The sequence below is a fragment of the Aspergillus flavus genome, chromosome 4 (genome assembly GCF_009017415.1).
Source record: "Aspergillus flavus chromosome 4, complete sequence".
NCBI classification, from domain to species: Eukaryota; Fungi; Ascomycota; class Eurotiomycetes; order Eurotiales; family Aspergillaceae; genus Aspergillus; species Aspergillus flavus.
Genome location: NC_092405.1, coordinates 1,512,702 through 1,532,988, shown reverse-complemented (window position 1 = coordinate 1,532,988; position 20,287 = coordinate 1,512,702). Strand labels below are relative to the sequence as shown.

Sequence of the window (20,287 nt, the reverse complement as noted above, 5' to 3'; positions counted from 1 at the left end):
TACCTTTGGGGTGCTATTCGAGGCAGCTAACCCAGTTGCAACGGAAGTGCCACTCTGTGCACTGGATTGTTTGCCGTTACCCTCCCATGTACCCGCTGTAAGTTTGAGGAAGTTCCTAAACATCCCTCGGCCGTACTCTGTGAGAATACTTTCAGGATGAAACTGGACACCTTCCACTGCAAGCTCCTTGTGTCTCACACCCATGATAACGGTCTTACTACTGTCCTCACCCAGCTGGGCGTAAGACGTTACCTCCAGGCAATCAGGGATCGTTGAGTGTGTTCCAGCAAGGGAATGATACCTAGTCACGGCGAGGGAGGTCGGCAGCCCTTCATATGCACCCTTACCGTCATGTTTTATCACCGATGTCTTACCATGCAAGATCTCGCCTGTGACATCGACTTTGCCACCGAAGGAAGAGATGATGCATTGCTGACCCATACACACACCAAAAACAGGTACTTTACCGCTGAAGTATTGAATTGCAGCATTACTGATTCCAGCGTCGGTTGTCGGGTGGCCCGGACCAGGGCTGACGACCAATTGAGTCGGCTTCTTGGCGATCAATTCGTCCAAGGATAATTCATCATTGCGAAACACCTGGACAGTGGCGCCCTCGAGGACCAGATACTGATAGACATTCCAGGTGAAAGAATCATAGTTGTCGATCAAAATGACATTGGATGCGCTGTCAAGCCGTGCGGCTTTAGTGGGATGGTGGGGGGAATGGTCAACGAGATCGGAGCCCGCCATGACGAAGACCTGGAGATGAGAGGCGTCAGAGTTAAGAATTAGAAAGAACTGTCTACGTAAGAATCGTAAGCGCAGACAGTAGTCTATCGACTAAGCAGCGACCCTAACTCACCTTTTTGAAGGGCTGAGCAACGAATTGTGTAAGCGGGGAGTTTGACTCATTGAAGCCGCATCGGATAATCGCCTTCCCAAACGGGCTTGTCTATCAAACTGCGCAAATTTCGTCTCACCGCCTTACACTAAGCCAAGATAGGTATTGATTGTTGACCTCAGCCAAAAGTGCTCCTTCGAATATTCTTGAGTTCCCGCTCTCAGCTTCCTACACTTATTGCTTTATCGACCTTACTCACTCTAGGCCCTTCCTACCTGCGCATAAAAGCTGTATCTTTCTAGGTCTTAGAATGATATAGCTGTTGCGCCAATGGCTCCCGTTCCGGAAGCCTATTTCCCGTCCCTGGACAAGTGCTTCTCCGGGGACGTCCAGCTTCTGTACGCGCATCTACAATACTTCACACAGGATCAAGGCTAACTATACCGTCCCTTCAGGTCCTGGAAGAGAGCATTTCTCTACACATGCAATCCCGAGGATGACCTAGGCGATACCGGCAGTCTCCATGCTTTCTTGTCGCACCCAGAAAGCGTTCAGCTTCTTGCAAGATGTTTGGACGGGTTCACCTCCTCTTCGGCGAAAACAAAGTCAGATTTTGAATCGAAAACGGCTGCGATTCATTCGGAGACAACAGCGCAAGCTTCATATAACTTGAAGGAACTCAAAGAAGACGCATTGTGGCTGAGCCAGAAAGCCGGCATTGACGAAATCAGCGCCCTAAGGATTGCAGTCTTAGAATGGCAGAATCGCCCTGCTACACGCCTTCTGTCTGGATTCTCCGAAGAAGAATCTACAAGTTTGCAGAGCGCAGCTGGTGTCGAGAACTTTCGCATGTCGCTGGCTGGACCCAGCTTTGCTGAAATTTTCAGTCAGAAAGTCGGTCGTGAGGACAATGCCTCAGGATTTGTTTCTGAAGAAAGTAGGCGCCTGCGTCTGCGAGAGTTATACTTGTCGGAAAGGACACATATTATAAAGACGGCCCGGAGGTTATTCGCTCTCTCTCTGCGCAACGACGTCAATGAACCTGCTCCGCAAATGTCCGAACAGAAACGGAGCGACTTGTTGTGCCAATTGGGAGCTACACTCTTCAACGACAATCTTGCTGGTGATAAATGCCGCACTTTCATTCAAGCATGTATCAAAGCTATCCAGGGTCGACTTTCGGCATTAGAGAGCGATGGAGGGTGGCTAGGACTCGCTGAAAGCAACGAGGCCGTGGAAGATTTGTGGCGAACGGCTCTCGTTGAAGAGATATTGCACATTGTGCAAATTCTGTTCCTACGGCTCCAATCATCTGCGGAGCTTCCTTCTGCCGATGTTTTCGTGTCCTGGCTTCGTCTCATGGGCGATTACAACTTCCTTGAGACACTCCAAATCGTGAGTAGAACTAGACTTCCTCCCTGTTCTTGAGTTCTGAGAAGCTGACTTCGTAAAGCCATGCCAGAATCCGCCAGAAGTATTACTCCCTCTTCAGGCTTTTGTGAGCTTGACGACCCTTGCGTTCATGAAGCTACCGCTTACTATTCCGTCCATCATAAACAAAACTTGTACACCAGAATCAAACACGAAACCACCATATTTTCTCTCGAAGGATGAGATTGGTCAGGTGAATGAGATTTTTGTCTCTGCAGTGGTGGAGTCCAAAGTTGCAAGCCCCGCGGCATTCGCGTGGGGACTGGTTTTGAACACTATGAGAGAGCTTGCCCTCAATGACAAAGAGAATCGGGAGTTAGAACAGTTTCACAGCGCAGTTGACTCATTTCAATCGAATACTCCTCAATCTACCGCAGGCGGAGCTTCAGAAATTTCACTCTATGAAGAGCTGTTAGAATGTGCACGAACTCCGAAGTGCACGGCTGATGATTCTATAGCCCTGTTGACCTCGGATGAAGTGAAAATCATGGCATTTGAGATCATTATGAACCTCGCTACCAAAGTTGGCTCTACATCTGCAGTTGACGACATGTTAACGAACCGTTGGACTCGAACGGTGCTTCTGGATCTCATTCGAGTGGCCGTGGTGTACTTAGATTATTCACCCGAAATTGTGGAATCCGTTCTGGCAATTCTTGTGGGTTCATCCACAGAACCTCTATGGCCCATAAACAACCTGGCCTCGCCTTCTAGTGACCCACGGTGTGTTTTCATCAGGGATGAACTTTTGATGGACAATATCTTTCGACTAGCCCGGTCGCGGTTCCCTTATGAGACAGTGCCGTTTTTGAAACTCTGCCGCGCTCTCATTAGCAAAGACCTGGTTAATGACGAAGGTATTCCGGTAATTCTCAATGAAATGGAGAACATGGACACATTCACTCAAGCCTTGCCGCCTGATTTCCAAGGGTACGAGACGATACGGGAAGATGAGAACGCAAATTTCGTGACTCTCGTTGAATCCCTTCCAATGCTTGGCTCATCCCCTCGAAGACAGTTATCCGAGAAACAAACCAGCAATGCTCTGGTTGTCACGGGCTCATCTCAAGTTCCGTCTACGACAATTGGGCAAATCGTGTCCGAGTCAAGGCCCGCTGTTATTATGTGGCAGCACCAGTATTCTTCGTTAAGCTACCTAGGAAGCTGGCTGGAGGAATGGAATGAAAACGGAGGATATTCAGCAGGATGGGGAGAGGACTCTATCGCGGAAATCATAGGACTCTTGGCAGACCTTCTCATTACCTCCAAAGATACACAACGTCAAAATGGCGATGACTCAGGCGCTAAGAGGATCTTGGAGATGGCAAGCGATGGGTTAGCCCGGCAAAGCGACATTATTTCAGTGGTACTCGACATTCTCGAACGCAGTCTGTCTCATATTGGCCCTAGAGCAGGTTCTGAGACTGTTTTGGATTCCGTTATTGCCTGCCTGCGGTTTATCACCGCTCTTATTGAAGTTTTACCTGGCAGAGTATGGCCGTTCCTATCTCGGAGCAGCTTATTTGGTTCTGATGGCAAAGGCGGCATCATGACCGCAGTCATCTCCGCCCTCGAGGTCACATCAGGCGAATATCCCTTCCTCCTCAGCTGCGTACGTTTTTTCGAGTCCATTGTTGACGACGCTGTCTCTCGTGCTGTATTGAGGAGAAGCCCCAATAGCGTAATGGGCAAGACAGCAACCGTTTCTGATTGGACTGCTGGTGTTCCATCTCATATGATGAGAGGAGTCCTCTTGGACTTTGTTCGAATAATGGTCGAAGTGTACAACAGTAGCATCAATTGGCGATTTAACTCCCCGGCGCAGAGATTCGAGATCAACGCCGCACTCGCTAAGACATTCGAAAGAATACTCTACTATGCTTATGGCACCAACGACTCTACAAAACTGGATGCGAAAGTTACTGGTGTGTTCTCGTCCTCGGCGACGTATATACTGGATGTTTTACGACCGCATTCGACAGATGATCTCCCTTTCAACCCGATCCTTCGACTCATTGCCGACGGCCTTCAAACCCCGCCCACATTATATCTTCGGTACTTAACACTGGTAGAAAAGCAAGTGAGTTCGACACTTGTACTCTCTACTAGACTTTTACAGGCCGCCCAGCTACTCTCGACACCGCCGTCATTATTAGAAGAGCAACTGTTTAAGGCAGCTCCGGTCCTCGTCAAATTATATGCACAGCATGACGCCTACCGACTACCTATTATATCTCTTCTTAACACACTTATCACAGGCGCGGCTTTGAATTCAGACAAAGAGCCACCGTCCCTGATTGGCCATTTGGGAGCCGAGTCATCCTGTCTCTTTCTTGATGTCCTATCACAATTTGACAAGCCGTTAAGTGATCGGAACCTACACTTGGGAATATGGCAGCTATTGTCAACATTTGTCACCAAGCGTCAGCAGTGGCTTGCGGTCTATATTCTTACAGGATCGTCTCCTCGTCAAACACTTAAGAAGACCGACGATCAAAAAGCCCCGGCTATGAGAGGAACACCGTTTTTGAAGATTGCGCTGGATACACTCTCAAACATCGACCAAGTTGATCTCCAGGTAGCTCTTGCGTTGCTAGAGTTCGTCTCTCATGCCCAAGAAAATTGGCCCTGGGCTACCTCTGAGCTGAGAAAGCACTCCCTGTTTTTCACCAGCCTCGTGCAATATGTCTCGAAGTTGAAGATAGCGTCACTATCTGTGGTGGATCAGATATTTACTACACGAATTGCAGCTGTCGTCGCTGATCTCTGCACCGTGTATTTGCATTCCGCAAAGGAAATGCAGGATCGATCGTTCTACAAGACTTTGATCCCGCTTGTGTCTTGGTACGCGAAGGATGCAGTTGAGGTCTCGGGGTACAATGCCTCACTACACGCCAACTTGAAGAAGAACTTTGAGATGAGGTATTCGGGCTGCAAGCTCGCTGATTTTAAAAGGACGACATTGCAACCGCGCACCCTGGGCCGTGACTATTGTTATGATATTCACCTTGGCGAAAAGCTTCTCTCTTACGATTTTGCATGGGCAGGAACCCGCAACCAAGGTTTTGACCAGGAGTTCGAACGAGCTAATCTCAATCTGTCACTGATTGAGGCCAAAGTGGTATGTATTCGCGCAATTCCTATATGAATGTGCTCTAATAGTGTTCAACCGCAGTCGCTCCTCCATAGCTGGAAATTCTTCGCCATCGAGCATTGCTCAGACTTTATGACGGATCGAGAGGTTCAGAAATCGATGGCTGTAGTCGTACAGAGATGCCTTGAAGCTAATACCAATGGCGTTCCACAAGAAGCAATCTTCGCACGGATTCAACAAACACGGGTAGATTTTGCACAAGCTCTCCTCCAGCGACTTGTCGAGATTGGATCCCGGGGTGCTGAAGTTTTTGGTCTGCTTGGGGTAGTGTGGGATGCATTGCGCTCTCGCCGCGCAACGTATGAGGAGGCAATCATCAATGACGACACCGAGTATTACCGGTCCCTTCTCAATGTGCTCTTCCTCGCCCTTCAGTTCCATCAAGACTCACCTTCACGGACAGCGCCCGAAACGCTCAGTAAGAAAGCTGAGGTATCATCTGACTTAGGACTGGTGGTCGAAATTGTAAAGACTGTGGTTGCTCAAGGGTTCAAGTCTTTGACCGCGTACTTGCACGATCAACCAGAGAAATGCACACCGAAGGACTTTGCCATCATAACAGCCATTCTGCAAAGCTGCTTGCAGGTGAAGAATGTTGATCGCGTATACGAGCATATCGTTTATCATATTGCGGATAACGACACAGGTCGTCATGCAACTTCTCTCTTTTCGTGGGCTGATCAATTGGCTGTGGCCGGTGATCCCGTCTACGGAGAACTCAGTATCTCTTTCCTTGTTAAGCTATCGACCATACCCATGCTAGCAGAACATCTCGCTGTCGAGGTTGTTTTAGTCAGACTCTCTACATGCCGCTTGACAAATATCCTGCGACAGCCCAAGGGCTTTGGTCCCTTTGACTCTGTGCCCAGGATGTATGCTATCTGGACCGGCGGTATTCTTCCCCTTTGCCTGAACCTTCTCTACCACGTCATTCGCACAGCGCCCGAAGTGGCGGCCTTCCTCAATCAATTTGAGGGCCAACTTACGCGGGCGTCCGAGGCGTTTGCTGCCGATCGCACGGCTGGGTCTACGGCTCGGCGCATCTGTCTGAGCATGACATCTGAGGCGTACTCACTGGCACTAATCTCCTTCATATTGGACCGATTCCGCGAAGCAGGACCCAGCGCCGGTATGGATGCTGAGTCAATCCAGGAACTCAAATGGGATAGGGCACATGTCAAGGAAGACATTGAAGATCTCCTAGAACGCAGACAACTCCTTCGAGCACGGATCGTGGCCACCAACGACAAAGAAGCGGAGCTGGTCCGCCAGAAACCATTGAACGCTTCATCGGGGGCCGAGAACCGACTGGAGGAGAAGATCGTGAGCGAGTTGAAGGCCACACTGGTCTGTCTTGGAGGAGAGGAGGCGTAATGAAGCTAATGTATCCATCTCATGTTGTGCGCAATTTCAAGGTGTCTATGTGGTTGTTTCTTGATATTTTTTACTCCTTCCATAACTTGTTCAGGGTTGTCCTCTTAAGATATAGCGTGATGTTTTTGGTAGGAAATGGCAGATGGGGGAGGTGTAGAAAACTTTCTATCGGTATTCCATTGATTGAACATACAAACCACATATCGGTCTTTGCTTTCCTTCCCAAACTGGTGTTTGAAGAATGAAATGATGTAAGCGGCTAAATATCCCCAGCATAATCGCGGCAACAGTAGGTGATACAGGTAAGCATCCGGTCCCACCTATCGAGAGAAATTCCGACTGTTCCTCAATCGTGTTACATACCCAGGGTGGAACCCGTACGTCTCCCCTTTCCCCTATAAATAAAGGAGTCGAAGGCCCGAGGTCATGAAGCGTTTACTTCCTCGGGATCTCCGCTCGGGGAGAAGCTGATTGGTACCGACTTAACCGATCCCAAATGCGGGGAGAGCTCTGTAAGCTTGGTATGGGGTTTGTTCGTCGAATTATGAATGGATAAAAGTGGATAAATTATTCATTTTGCTGGTTCTCATAGGGAGGGGTTTGATGTAGCCAGGTTTTTGGAGCAAGTTCGATTGGAGTGAATTACTTGGTCTGTGGCCTGTTCCTAATTCTATATATGACTTGCTCTCGCTCTCGCTCTCCTCAAAGTTTATATCGTTACTTCTTACTCTTTTTTACCTTTTGTTGAACTTGATTGGCGCTCTTCTTCTTGAAAGCTACTTAATCCCTGTCTTTTGGGTGGATTGTTCATAAGACTCACGATGCCTTTCAAATCGCGTTGGCAGGTGCATGTCCCGGATGCGCACCTGGCAACTGTCCTGTTCACATCGCCCACTCATCCGTTGTCAAAGACGCACAGGTGCTTCTCTGAGGCAGCTCGTCCTGATACGCATTATTTCACTACCCATGACTTCCGACTATGGTCGAAGCGTTTTGCGGCGGGATTGCGCAAGGCTGGTCTCCAGCCGGGCGATCGGGTCTTGCTCTTCTCCGGCAACGATCTCTTCTTCCCTGTTGTTTTTATGGGGATCATCATGGCGGGAGGTATCTTCTCGGGGGCCAATCCTACCTATGTCGCAAGGGAATTGGCGTACCAGCTCCAGGATAGCGGCGCAACTTACCTCATTTGCGCTGATGGGAGTCTTGACACTGGTATTGAAGCGGCGCAGGTAGCAGGACTGAGTCGGGATCGGGTGTTTGTTTTTAACAATGCCATCTTTGATGGGCGTGGGGAGGGTAAGATGGGTTGTCGCTACTGGGGTGAACTGGTGGCGTCTGCGGAGGAAGGCAGTCAATTTGAATGGGATGATCTATCGACTCCGGAGAAGGCTAACCGTACTCTCGCCTTAAACTATTCCAGCGGCACAACGGGAAGGCCCAAGGGCGTGGAAATCTCTCACAAGAACTATTGCGCCAACATGCTTCAGGCGAATCAATCGTTTTATCTGAATCCGGACTGGAAGGCAAGAAATGCTAGGGCTCGGTTCCTCTGTTTCCTGCCGATGTATCATGCGATGGCTCAGAATATTTTCATTGCGAATGCATTAAAGCGTGAGGTTCCTGTGTATATCATGCCCAAGTTCGACTTCATCAAGATGCTGGAATATACGGAGAAATTCCGCATCACGGACCTTATTCTGGTACCTCCCGTGGTGGTTGCCCTAGCCAAGCATCCTGCGGTCAGAAGCGGCAAATATGATCTTAGCAGTGTTGAGGGGATTGGCAGCGGTGCAGCGCCCCTGGGAAGAGAAGTCTGTGATGAAGTGGAGGCGCTCTGGGAACCTGGACGTGTCAATGTGAAACAGGGCTGGGGAATGACCGAGTACGTTGCGCCTCCTATTATCTCTACCAATGAAGCAGCATGTGTGAGCTAACACGGAAGTTTTTCCACAGGACTACATGCGCTATACTTGGCTGGGACCCCACCGAAACAAGTCACACAGCGTCAGTTGGAGAGCTGAACCCCAATTGCGAAGCAAAGATTATGGCCGACGACGGGGTCACCGAGTTAGGACGTAACCAACGGGGTGAACTCTGGGTCCGAGGCCCGAACATTATGAAGGGCTATTGGCGAAACCCACAGGCCACGAAGGAAACCAAGACGGAGGACGGATGGCTGAAGACTGGAGACATCGCATATGTGGACGATCAGGGGAAGTTCTACGTTGTTGACCGAAAGAAGGTACGTCGTATGACAAATAGTTCCCAGTTGCCACATATGGCGAGAAAAGCAGCGTCGCATGCTTCTAGAACCCGTGCATGTGTTGACTGACAAATTCTGCCCTAGGAACTGATCAAAGTGAAAGGCAACCAAGTCGCACCGGCAGAGTTAGAGGCCCTTTTGCTGGAGCACCCGGCAGTAGCTGACGTTGCGGTCATTGGAGTGTCGGTGTAAGTATTATATTTGCCTCCCCAGAGATCGATGAACGATCAAGAGCAGCTGATAGACTGACTATCAGCGAATAGGAACGATGACGAGCGCCCTCGGGCATATGTAGTGCTAAAATCTGGACAGAGCGCCTCCGCACAGGATCTTATCGCATTCATGGACGGGAAAGTCTCCGCGATCAAGAGAATCACTGGCGGGGTAGTTTTCGTTGATACAATTCCTAAAAACCCCTCAGGCAAAATCCTGCGAAAGGTCCTTCGAGACCGCGCCAAAGAGGAAGTGGCCTCAAACCCGAGTATCGCCGCAAAGCTATAGGTCACACTCTATATTTTGCCTCTCCAATTTTTTTTTTTCTCGCCTACGGAGCGACAGGCCCATTCAAATGTAAATCTAAGCTTCGGTGACCTGATTGGTGGGGCAGCCGATTTTAGCATGCATTGAAGGGACCTGGTTGTTGGGTCGAACGGGCGAGGAATCCTGGATGATATATTTGATAGACGAATCTGAGTGGATCAAAGTTCGCGTAGTCCGTTCCTCTTAAATTCCCCTGCTGTCAAAAGGCCAGGAAGGAGGTCGACGCCACAGTCGATCACAGTGTTTACCGCCACACTGAAAGCATTCGGCTCTTTTTTCCTGCGCCAAGAGTAGATCTAAGATACTAGTGCGTTAGTAGTGTCCAGTAGTGCAGGAGTGAAAGACATGACCCAGAGGACACCAGCACAGACGAAATTTGATCTAGAGTTCTTGCCGAGGAAGAGAAAACAAGATATTGGTGAGAAGGGGAAAGTTTCAGGGGGGAACATCATCTCACCAGTGACCAGAAGCCGCAAGTCCAACAGAAGAAGGCAAGGGATCGACCCGTCATACCATGGCTACCTGATGCGAGACTAGTAAGTTTATCCTGTCATTACGCTTGCTTCATGCGAACTGATTTGGATCTGCACGGAAGGATGGGCTGAGCTGAGAAAAGAAGATGTAATGTAAGAGAATAACTATGGTGGATACTTCAACATTAATATTGCATGTACTTATTTTATTCGAAGTAAACGAGACCAAGAGGGTCACGAGGAGGTTGGCACCTTTCCGAATGGGGAACAGTGTTGTTAATTACGGCTGGAACTTCAAAAAAACTGTATGTAATGAAGTCTGGACCTTTGAAATCAAGACATGCATGGTGATGGAGAGACTCAATTCCCCTCTCTCCACTTTCTACTCTCAATTGGTCTTACGCCGTCATGGTCGACTCAGATCGAGCCGCAAAGCATTTAGTGCCTGTAGCCAGCCTTATTCATAGTCCTTTTGGGGGGGGGGGGGGGGGGGGGGAAACGGTGCCCCTCGCTAACTTAGTAGTCTGCCTAACGAACTAGCGGGAGAAGCTCCTCTCTTGAGCCGGCAGCTGCGCAGGTGGCGCTCCTTCAGGGCAGCTGAACTCACCTTTCCTGTTGGCCTTGTTGCCGCATTCTTGGTCTCCTTTGGCCCTCTAGTACGGAGTAGTCGTCGTACAATTGCGGGTTGGTCTCGTTTCGCATGGGTCTTGTCCACCGCTTAACCTCGCGTGGCTGATCCTCACGCAGCTGGACTGGAAGCCGCCTCGTACCAACCAACTACCAGATGCTGCTTCAAGAATGGCTGCATGACGCAGGGTTGGATATGTGTGCCTGCATGGTGGAGTCTGTCATTTTATTGGAATACTTTTAGAAAGTAGCAATTCCCTCACTGGGTCGCTCTGAGACTGGAGTATTATTATTTCTTCTTGATCTAAGTACCTCTGATGGCCATACGCCCAGATTATAAAGATCTCTGTATACCGCTCATAGCTCTTATTTGCACAAGAACAAGCTCAATATCATCTCTACTTCCGTCTCTTTATGCTTTCCTTTGGTCGCAACTATCTAACTCGTCTCGTTCTACCCGTCAATCGAGCATACTTTGGAACTTGGAAACCAATTGCCTATTTTGGTATAGAACGCCTCATAGTACGGCCATCTCCAGTACTGGACAAACAGACTGTTGAGGAATTAGTGATCTACAACGTCGTCAACGTTCCAAGGAAAACCCGTCGAGACTCTCCTTAGAGAAAGGAGACCAAAGAGACACAGGCAATGGGCCATGAGAAGGACAACGACGCCGTGAAAGACATCCGGGTTCTTTCGTTCTGGATCTCCTTCACCGTCGGCTGCATACTGTGCATTCTACTCCTCGTTCAACGTATCAGACGACGACATCTGGGCAGATACGCACCGCCAGAGAGGCAAATGGATCCGCCACCCTTTTCTTTTGGCGAAAAAGAAAAGCGTGGTGGCGATGAGGAACTAGCTGGTCTAGTGGGCCACGGAATGCCCTACTATCCAGGAGACCCGTCGACCTACGGCGTGGCCGGGCTCCCTTCAGCCTGTGATATCCTGCTGCCCCTGTCCCGTTCGACACATCTCCCCTCGAGCGGTTATCTTGCTGCTGTTCTAGGCCGGGAACGGAGTGTCAGCACCGCGCAATCATATCAGCAGACCCAGGCACCTTGCGTTGTTGCCCCATCCGAGCTGAGCCCCAGCTCGGGAGATAGTCGGCCTTCCACCGCTGGGATGGACGCTGGGCGCAGCAACGGGCTTTTGCCCGCGGAGGGATCTGGATCTCTTGGATCTTGCAGGAGGACCGCCGATCGACCGGCTGAGTCGCAGACAATCGACACGCAAGAATTTTCCGGGATATTAGCCCCAGAACGGACATGTTCTGTCCAGAAGCGCAACCAGATTGTCCAGCACCTTTATGATGTGGATGAAGGCGGCGTTCGCACGTATAAACGGACAATTGTCCAGTACAACTAATGGTGATTATCTGCATCCATCGGTCTCTGCTTTCTTGACTCTCCCTTCTGCTATTTAGTTCGGGTACTTTTCCTTACATTCCATTGGAATTCCAGGTCATTGAGGCGCATGTTTTTTTTGTCTCTAAAAAAGATGGTGCCTAATGGGTGGCGGACTGTTTACATACAGAATTATTTTTTTTTCCTACTTCTGTTGATGACTGATGACGAGTTAACGATGCTGAATTCATGAAATTTAAACTTAACTGTTTCCAACAACACATTATGGGACAACCACCCTCATAGCCCCCCATCACCAAGGGACCTATCGTAGACAACTTTTCCAAAATCAACAAGTATGAAACCCACATGACCCAATAGCAATGACGAAGTCACATGCCCCATACATCTCGAGCTTAGTCATCCCCAATAAACCGCCATGATTGCTCGATAGCCATCTGCAATAGTTCCCCAAAGAACAAGCCAACAAGAAATCGCAGCCCAACTCCCCTCACTCGAACCCCACCTTCAAGCGCTGCGAAAAGAAAAAGCAGAGGAAGAGAGAAAAAAAGGAAACAATCCGAAAGTAAACGAGAAGAAAGAAGCGAAAATACCGGGCGCAACAAAAGACAAGAAACCATATATCGAAAATGACAATAACAACATACCCCGGGGCGCTCACCTCCGATCCAAATCTCACGAATCTATCTCTATCTCGACTGCTCGCCCGTCTTGAACATAATTTGCTCTCGTCGTCTGCGGACTTGAAGCCGCTTCGTCGGTCAGAGTATCAACGTATGAGAGTGGGAGCTGTGCGTTTACTCTTTCTTTCTTTTCTTTTCTTTTCTTTTTTTACTTTGCGGCTTCTTTTTAGAAAGCTCTGTGTCGGCTTTGCTTGCTAGCTAGCCGTGATCAGTAGCTATGCTAGCTCGTGGTTGTAGCTTGACTCTCTGAGCTTCTGGCAAAGCTCGTGCTAACACTGCTCAAAACTAGAATATAGAATATGCCCGTGCTACACTCCAAGAATTAGAACGGAGTCTTCCGCAGATTAAACCAGTCGATCGTCGTCATGAAATTCAATCGGATATCACCCGGGACCGCCAGACCCTGAAACGGCTACAGAGTGTATTAAATCAGCTAAATGCTGAGGCGGAGATAAAGCTCTCCGCCGTAGGCGGGCAGGGACTTCCCGGTGCGGAGGGGATTTACGAAGATGAGGACGAGGAGTCGGTGGACGGGGAGGATTTGCTCGGGACACCGGAGGAGGGCAGTACACCCGATGAAGGACAGGAGAAAGGCACATCAGGGGATGAGAGGGAAGGAGCGGAGGCCACTGCGCAGGAGGAATCAAAGGCGATTCCTGGGCAGAGCCCTGAGTCTCTGTCGCATGAGGGAGTGGCACCGACGGCGACAGCTGACGCCACAGCTACCGCTACTACAGTTTCGCCTACGCCAACGTCTACCTTACGAAACCGAAATAATTTCCCGACAGACCTCCCAGCCACAGCAACAGGTTCCTCATTACACGAACACAACACCTCTGCACAACCACCTTCTTCCTCGACTGCCAAAATACAAGCCACTGAAGAAACACTCGACACACACCGTCGCGAACAAGAAGACATCACTAACTCTCTTCTGTCCCTTGCGACGCAGCTCAAGTCTTCATCGCAGGCTTTCCAATCCTCTCTGGAATCAGAAAAGTCTGTGTTGACCCGTGCCGTTGAGGGCCTGGACCGCACGACAGGCAATATGGAGGCTGCAGAACGACGGATGGGGATGTTGCGTCGCATGACCGAAGGCAAGGGTTGGTGGGGACGGATGATGCTCTATGCGTGGATTTTTGGGTTATGGATCGTGGCAGTCATGATCGTACTTATCGGTCCGAAATTGCGGTTCTGATAGCTACCTTGTGTTTATAGAGCGTTTATGTATGGAGTACTGGAGTTTGGATGGGCATCACCATAGCTGAATTTTAACTTTCTCAACCACTTGATATTCATGCACATGCAGCGCTAGAGTTACATCTATGTTCAACTCGTTTTATTTACAACCTACAGGTAAATTAATACGAACAATATATTCACAATCCTTAGTTTTGACTATGACCCAATGACCGACCCGGCATGACACATGAGAAAAAGACATGATAGTCCACGTACCCTGCCATTCCCCGTGCCCGTGGCCCTGTCGTCGCTCATTGCTCCAGCGGACGTGAGGCAGGAAATATGAGTGATATAAGTACACACGAGGGCACCAAGAGATGATGGGATATCCAGCGTTCAAAACCAAAACGTAAGCTAAAGAGGAAATTGAATGAGGGATAGGGTAACCAGACACGAAATTAAATGAGAATGCTGGAGTGGAAAAAAAAAAGGAAAAAAAGATAAAAGGAAAAGGCATAAATTATTCAATGTTCAACCCGCCCTCATGTAAGAGTGAGGGAACAATGAACTGCTGCTCTGTCATGGGATGGATATCGGTGATGCGGATAACAAAGAGCTGGCTAGATATCATTTCAATACAGAAGGGAAAAAAAAAAAAAAGGAAATTAGAAATAGACAAGTGAATGTCTTCAACGCCAGGTTCTTTCAGTATCACGAGGTATGACGAACACATCAAAAAGGGAAAGAGGAAAGAGGGAAAGGGAAATTATAAGTCACATAGCATACGGTCTAGATGTCGGATATTCAAACAGGCACTCAATCAAAGCACCCTAATCATTAAATCAGACCACAGAGTCGGAGGTTCTCCTGGATGATGATGTCTAAAACGATTATTAGTATAGCGCAAACAGATGGATGATATGCGGCAACTCACCATTTACTGCGGCCATGACGAACCGAATCTGTGTAGTGTCAGTAGCACACGTAAAGTGCGTGTAAATCTGCTTCTGCTCGGCTTGGTTGAGGGACACGAAGCGGTTGAGGATGTAGTCACAAGCGGCAGCGTAATCGGCACCACCCTCATAGTCAGGGAAGTAGTTCTTCATGGGGCTGACGGGCAGCTTCTCCTTGAAACGATCGATCTTGTTGAGGAAGAGAATGATGGATGTCTTGACGAACCACCGGGAGTTGCAAATGGAATCAAACAAAGTGAGAGCTTCTTGCATACGGTTAACGGTCTCATCTTCGAACAACAGCTGGTCGTACTCGGAGATGGCAACCAAGAAAAGGATCGTGGTGACATTTTCGAAACAGTGGATCCACTTCTTCCGTTCGGAACGTTGACCACCGACGTCGAACATCCGGTATGTCAAATCGCCAATGATGAATGTGGTTTCAGTGATACCGGTAGTCTTCACACGGGAACGGAGGACATCCTGGTCTGTAGGGAGATAATCGGGCTGAGCGATGCGCTCGATGGCATCAAAGTAGCTGGGGAACAATTAGCATACCGCCGGCGTTTGACCAACTGCATCGGAAAGTACTCACTATTTCGCAGAGTCGTTCAGCTGGTATTCCCGAGACCTCTTGAAGCACTCTTGCACACCGCTGTCGCGCCACAAAGCTCCAATCGCATTTCCGACCTCCGGAGGAAGGTTGTCACCTTCGATTTGAGCGGGCTGCATGAAGATGGTTTGAACGTGGTACTCGTGACGGGCATCCTCGAGAGGCAGTTCCAGAGATTCCATCGCTTCCAAAATGACTCGCATCGACTGAACCGTGTTACTGTAGATAATTTCCTTGAACGACTCTCTTTCGTCACGCGAGTATCCTCCCTCATGGATCAGTTTCATCTGCTTCAGAATTGTCGACTTGCCAGACTCTCCCGCTCCTGCATAGAAATGGTTAACACAGCCCCTAACATACGACGGTGAAAACTCAAGTAGGATCGGTTGCATACCGAGCAAAAGCATCTTGATTTCGTTGCGCTGCATCATCTTGTCGCGTTTAAGCTGGTTTTCAATCTCCTCATTACGGGCCTTCCCCTCCTTATCCTCAGTACTCATTCCGCAACCCATGTTGGCGGGTATTTAGTCAGGCGACTGGTGATGTTCAACGGTTTGTCCAAGGGAGATGAGGTGACCGGCGTTATATTGTATTTGAAGGAATCTATTTAAATAGGCGTCAGCGAAAAGGCCGCACTTTCCACGTTTCGAAACCAAACGGCTGATAAAACAAACGTGCTCCAACACGAGGTAACCCAAACTTGACCGGAAACTATCGCGTAAAAGAAAGAAAGGTGGAATACAGAGCCAGTTACTGCATTGACGTAAGGAGTAGCAGTTGATACATCAAGATCCCAGCTGATACAGTGAGGGTAATCAAGTCGGAAGGGGAGGGATCAACAGTTCGTTGAGCGCTGACGATGACGAGGCTACTCACCGGTCAAAAATTATCCCTCCAAAATCGAGATGATATTTTTTAGTATCGCACTCAAGGAAAAAGGATCAAAAGATTGGGATATAATTCCGGGTGGTATTATTGAAAGGCCGAATGACCACGAATGAACGGGAGTAAGGGGGAGAAAAATTCGATTATTGGAGCGCGGTCTTGAGACGGGGCGGAAAGGAGGTCAAAAGGAAAGTGAAACAAATGTTACCCCGATGCTGACGAACACAAGAATTATGGCGTGCAGGATGGACGAAAAGCAGCGACCACGCAGATTAAAAAGACTATGGAAGGAGAATAAATCCTTCACCACCCGGCTGGAACCGATAAAGTGATTGATCGAAGAAAGAGGAATAGAAGGAAGAGAGAGGCTGAGAAAGATGGGCGAGGATAAGCTCAGGTAAGGGGGCTTTGGGGGAGACTCTGGAGGGGCGTCGGAGAAACGAGCGAGAGAGGAAGAGGCGAGCGAGTTGAAAGACCCAAAAAGGAGGGTGTGGGAAATGGGGATGGGGCCCGAGTTGGAACTTACTGTACTAACCAGCTGCCGGAGAAGGAAACGAAGAAAAAAATTGGTTTTCAGTTTTCCTTTTCCTTCTGGAACTCTAGCCGGTGGTACATGACTGGAGCAGCAATAGGGGGGAAGTGGGGGGTTTGGTTTGGTAACGGGTAAAGCTATTAGGATTCGTTTTTCTGATTTGCTGGAACGGTCACGAAAGAGAGTGGATCTACAATATCTCGCTATCCAATAACTGCACTTGATCAAATCATCCCCTTTTTAAACGAGTGGCTCTAAGGTTCTTCTGTGATTAAAGCATCGTAGTTTTTGTGTGTTGGATTTCATGTATGATTGCAATTACACATTAGGGTTATAAATATACATTTCTTCATCTTCTTCCGTAAGCTGACACCTCAGACGCTGGCCTAATGCAAAGTCCAGTCGCATCATTCGCTAAGAATATCGCCCCCATTGCAAGGCAAAACAGAGGAATCTGGAGCTGAGGCCTTAAGACCTTGCCGTGCCTGGTCTAGTAACTAGTCAGGTGTCTCCTGATCGTTACTCTAACTGGAATGACTTAATTTCCGGGCCATGCAGATCTATAATCATTCAATACAATGTCCGACTGTATAACATAAGGGTAGGCATAAGCATTGTCCCGAGCTACTCTAAGTAATCCATTCGCGTACTTCAATAGGTATGCGAGTTTCTACTAGCGACAAAGATACCAGGGAACTTAATTAAACAAAAGTATAAAAAAAAAACTATCTTGAATAAATCCTACGTTTCTAAAGACGCTGTGCCAGACTGCCAATGTCCATTAAATTCTCGAATGACATACATAGTGGGCATTTTCAGTTTCGAAGTGCCGCCACCAGTGGAGATCTGACACCATGGAATGGCCTCAGATCGCCAGGTACAACTGATGGATTCCTGTATTGTGCAAAAGTCCCAACTTTGAAACTAGATGTTTTACTTCCACGTTCCCGGAGCCTTGGTCTTTTTCTCCCGTAGGTTATTTCTTGTACTACGACTGTTTCTTTTACTCTGGCGGTTAAGCCGACAATATCTCTATTGTCTAGTAGGAAGATGGTGTGGAGATTTCTGCGAGTGTAAGCTATTGGGGCCGAAGTGCTTCCAGCATGTAAAAATATGTATCACATACAGCATTAGTACGGTATTGTAAACTCCACTTTCAACTGCCGTTGATCTTCCACCTCTCCGCACATCTCTGAAGCTGAAGAGGAAATCGTCAACAAGCGGTGGCGTAATCCATTTTCTCATGAGTGTTACTTGGTCATCAGTCCTGCCTCCCATACTGAAGCGCCTGAAGTGTGCCATCCGCGTTTCACATTTTATCTCCCTGTCTCAAAGCCTGATCGAAAAGGACTTGCAACAGTACCTCGTATCACGCTTCATGCGAAGAAAAGCCTACTGTGGCGCTATTTATCCATGGCTCTGCTGTCTGACTAATCCTTGCGCTCCACTCTCTAGTGCTTCTAGTTAACTTCTTTGCCGCACACTATGCAAATGCTATGTGCAATCACGTTCCGAGGGAAGGTGTGATATCGCGAAAACTATGGGTCCTAAGCAAGACTATTGAGGCCGGACTTCAGGTACTAACCCATACCTATCCATGCCTTCCAGATTGGGGAGTAGCCATTGGGAGGGCATACAAAGTATGAACACTGAAGAGAACACCAATAATGTATGGGGTTAGCCATGGATACACTTGGTACTGCATTGATCCAAGAGGCTCAAAATATCGACACCAGGGAATGACACGGAAATGACTTGGTTCGAATTTTACTAGACCCTGAGTCTTGGATATCCACATTGGAGAGTAAACAACCCCCAAAGATACTGTATGCGACGAATTACCCACTCATAATATCAATCATCAGTGACAGAGCAAGACAACTTCGCAAAATATTTGGTTAATCAGTCATATTACCTAATCTACAAGGAGCTGAGGATCGAACAGTACGTATAGGACACGACCCATAATTGCGCCAATCTATCCAATGGTTCTTGCAATCTCAATTTGTGTATCCCCTCGACGACTGTCCAATAACCTGCATAGCCTATCCTTGATCCCTGGATGCAATTGAGCCAACCGATCGCTGTTGAGGTCCACCATGCACAGTATGGTTTGCGGTCCACCCGTGGATTTTAGGGCTACCGCCTTCGATCCCCGATCCGATCTTTTTCCTCCTCCTGTCTTAAGATCTCTCGTCCAATTACCCACTTAAACATTACATCTTGGATTTTTGGTTTCATAGATCTGTTCATATTACTATTAGATTATAGACTATTTATATATCAACTTGCCCCGCCGCCAAAAATGCATGAAATGTCCCATATGGGCCCTCGGGGTGAGACCCTTTCTCAAGCACCATCGCCAAAAACCACCAATACCTAACTAACAATCTTGCAACACCAACAGCCTTCAACCACGAGCAAAGCAGCGATGCGGAAGCCGAATACGATCGTCTCCGCGGTCTAGCCCGCGAGGAGGCCGAGAAGCGCGGTTCTTGCTTCCAACGGGTGTGTGCGCATCGCATTTTTCCCTCCACGGTCCTGGTCTGATCCGAGCCAATGCAACTAATTCTCAACGACGATATCGGAACAATAGTCTCAAGAAGCGTACTCCGCAGGTGATGGCGCAAAGGCCAAGGAGTTGTCCGAGCAGGGCAAAGCCCACGGTCGCAAGATGGCGGAATACAACAAGCAGGCATCCGAATTCATCTTCCGCGAGAACAACGCCGAAGGGCGTGTGGAGCCCGATACCATCGATTTACACGGCCAATTTGTAGAAGAGGCGGAGGAGATTCTTGAGGAGCGTATCAAATATGCCAGAGAGCATGGCCAGACCCATCTGCATGTGTAAGTTATCAGGTTGTTTGTCGCTTTAATTTATGTTGCGCGGTGTTAACTAACTTGGCTCAGCATCGTCGGCAAAGGCAACCACTCTGCCAACCACGTCCAGAAGATCAAACCCCGTGTTGAGCAAGTCTGTCGCGAACTTGGTCTCCAGTATGCGACGGAAGAGAATGCGGGACGCATTTATGTCAATCTCACCGGCGGACCGGCTGATATGTCTGAAGTTCCGGCGCACTCTGGCTATGGGCAATCACATGGTCAGTATCCAGGCCAGCAGCAACACCAACAGCCACAACAACACCAACCCCAGCAGCAGCAACACCAACAACAACAGCAACAGGACCCCGTCGAGGAGATGGTCAACGCGGTTCTCCCACGTGTGTTGCGCAAGCTGGAGAAGGCTTGCTGTATTGTTATGTAAATATCATGGGATTGGTCAACACTTATCTTCACGATCACCATGCTACGAAGGATCAGACAACCTTCGATATAATGTTACGGATATATAATCGTTGCAGGGGA

General features: G+C 48.6%; 8 protein-coding genes across 8 annotated transcripts; 6 read left to right on the top strand and 2 right to left on the bottom strand.

Annotated features, from left to right (window-relative positions):
* The first annotated feature begins 964 nt into the window (after nt 1-964).
* F9C07_1520014 (nucleoporin subcomplex protein binding to Pom34-domain-containing protein) lies at nt 965-7,214 on the top strand. The gene is made up of 4 exons (XM_041291812.2): nt 965-1,242; nt 1,300-2,239; nt 2,298-5,396; nt 5,451-7,214. Exons 1-4 carry the CDS (start codon nt 1,175-1,177, stop codon nt 6,801-6,803), a joined length of 5,460 nt encoding a protein of 1,819 aa, XP_041146010.1. The 5' UTR covers nt 965-1,174; the 3' UTR covers nt 6,804-7,214.
* Nucleotides 7,215-7,624: 410 nt separating this feature from the next.
* Nucleotides 7,625-9,567, top strand: F9C07_3721 (putative 4-coumarate-CoA ligase; the record flags this gene model as incomplete). The annotated part of the gene is made up of 4 exons (XM_041291811.1): nt 7,625-8,685; nt 8,757-9,045; nt 9,151-9,254; nt 9,330-9,567. The coding sequence occupies 4 exons, from the start codon at nt 7,625-7,627 to the stop codon at nt 9,565-9,567; spliced, it is 1,692 nt and encodes a 563-aa protein (XP_041146009.1).
* Nucleotides 9,568-11,354: 1,787 nt separating this feature from the next.
* On the top strand, nt 11,355-12,074 carry F9C07_3720 (uncharacterized protein; the record flags this gene model as incomplete). Its single annotated transcript, XM_071511129.1, has 1 exon — nt 11,355-12,074. One exon carries the CDS (start codon nt 11,355-11,357, stop codon nt 12,072-12,074), a length of 720 nt encoding a protein of 239 aa, XP_071366376.1.
* A 628-nt stretch (nt 12,075-12,702) lies between these two features.
* F9C07_2232363 (synaptobrevin) lies at nt 12,703-13,954 on the top strand (the record flags this gene model as incomplete). The annotated part of the gene is made up of 2 exons (XM_041291810.2): nt 12,703-12,864; nt 13,046-13,954. 2 exons carry the CDS (start codon nt 12,703-12,705, stop codon nt 13,952-13,954), a joined length of 1,071 nt encoding a protein of 356 aa, XP_041146008.2.
* A 16-nt stretch (nt 13,955-13,970) lies between these two features.
* Nucleotides 13,971-14,652, bottom strand: F9C07_1519832 (uncharacterized protein). The gene has a single exon (XM_071508176.1). It carries the CDS (start codon nt 14,453-14,455, stop codon nt 14,096-14,098), a length of 360 nt encoding a protein of 119 aa, XP_071366375.1. The 5' UTR covers nt 14,456-14,652; the 3' UTR covers nt 13,971-14,095.
* Nucleotides 14,311-17,263, bottom strand: fadA. The gene is made up of 5 exons (XM_041291820.2): nt 16,381-17,263; nt 15,899-16,107; nt 15,487-15,829; nt 14,873-15,429; nt 14,311-14,819 (listed from the first exon to the last, which is right to left on the bottom strand). The coding sequence occupies exons 2-5, from the start codon at nt 16,014-16,016 to the stop codon at nt 14,776-14,778; spliced, it is 1,062 nt and encodes a 353-aa protein (XP_041146007.1). The 5' UTR covers nt 16,017-16,107; nt 16,381-17,263; the 3' UTR covers nt 14,311-14,775.
* Nucleotides 17,264-18,563: 1,300 nt separating this feature from the next.
* On the top strand, nt 18,564-18,993 carry F9C07_3718 (uncharacterized protein; the record flags this gene model as incomplete). Its single annotated transcript, XM_071511128.1, has 4 exons — nt 18,564-18,597; nt 18,696-18,725; nt 18,787-18,865; nt 18,966-18,993. 4 exons carry the CDS (start codon nt 18,564-18,566, stop codon nt 18,991-18,993), a joined length of 171 nt encoding a protein of 56 aa, XP_071366374.1.
* Nucleotides 18,994-19,226: 233 nt separating this feature from the next.
* Nucleotides 19,227-20,186, top strand: F9C07_3717 (smr family protein; the record flags this gene model as incomplete). Its single annotated transcript, XM_041291809.1, has 4 exons — nt 19,227-19,257; nt 19,329-19,429; nt 19,518-19,768; nt 19,832-20,186. The coding sequence occupies 4 exons, from the start codon at nt 19,227-19,229 to the stop codon at nt 20,184-20,186; spliced, it is 738 nt and encodes a 245-aa protein (XP_041146006.1).
* Nucleotides 20,187-20,287: the final 101 nt, after the last annotated feature.

Excerpts from the sequence above, each read along its gene's own strand:
- F9C07_1520014 (XM_041291812.2), top strand. The coding sequence starts at position 1,175 with ATGGCTCCCGTTCCGGAAGCCTATTTCCCGTCCCTGGACAAGTGCTTC. Across the intron at positions 1,243-1,299 it reads TCCGGGGACGTCCAGCTTCT|GTCCTGGAAGAGAGCATTTC; the intron begins GTACGCGCATCT and ends CCGTCCCTTCAG. Across the intron at positions 5,397-5,450 it reads CACTGATTGAGGCCAAAGTG|TCGCTCCTCCATAGCTGGAA; the intron begins GTATGTATTCGC and ends GTTCAACCGCAG.
- F9C07_1519832 (XM_071508176.1), bottom strand. The coding sequence starts at position 14,455 with ATGCCTTTTCCTTTTATCTTTTTTTCCTTTTTTTTTTCCACTCCAGCA.
- fadA (XM_041291820.2), bottom strand. The coding sequence starts at position 16,016 with ATGGGTTGCGGAATGAGTACTGAGGATAAGGAGGGGAAGGCCCGTAAT. Across the intron at positions 15,830-15,898 it reads AATCAAGATGCTTTTGCTCG|GAGCGGGAGAGTCTGGCAAG; the intron begins GTATGCAACCGA and ends ATTTCTATGCAG. Across the intron at positions 15,430-15,486 it reads CTGAACGACTCTGCGAAATA|CTACTTTGATGCCATCGAGC; the intron begins GTGAGTACTTTC and ends ATTGTTCCCCAG.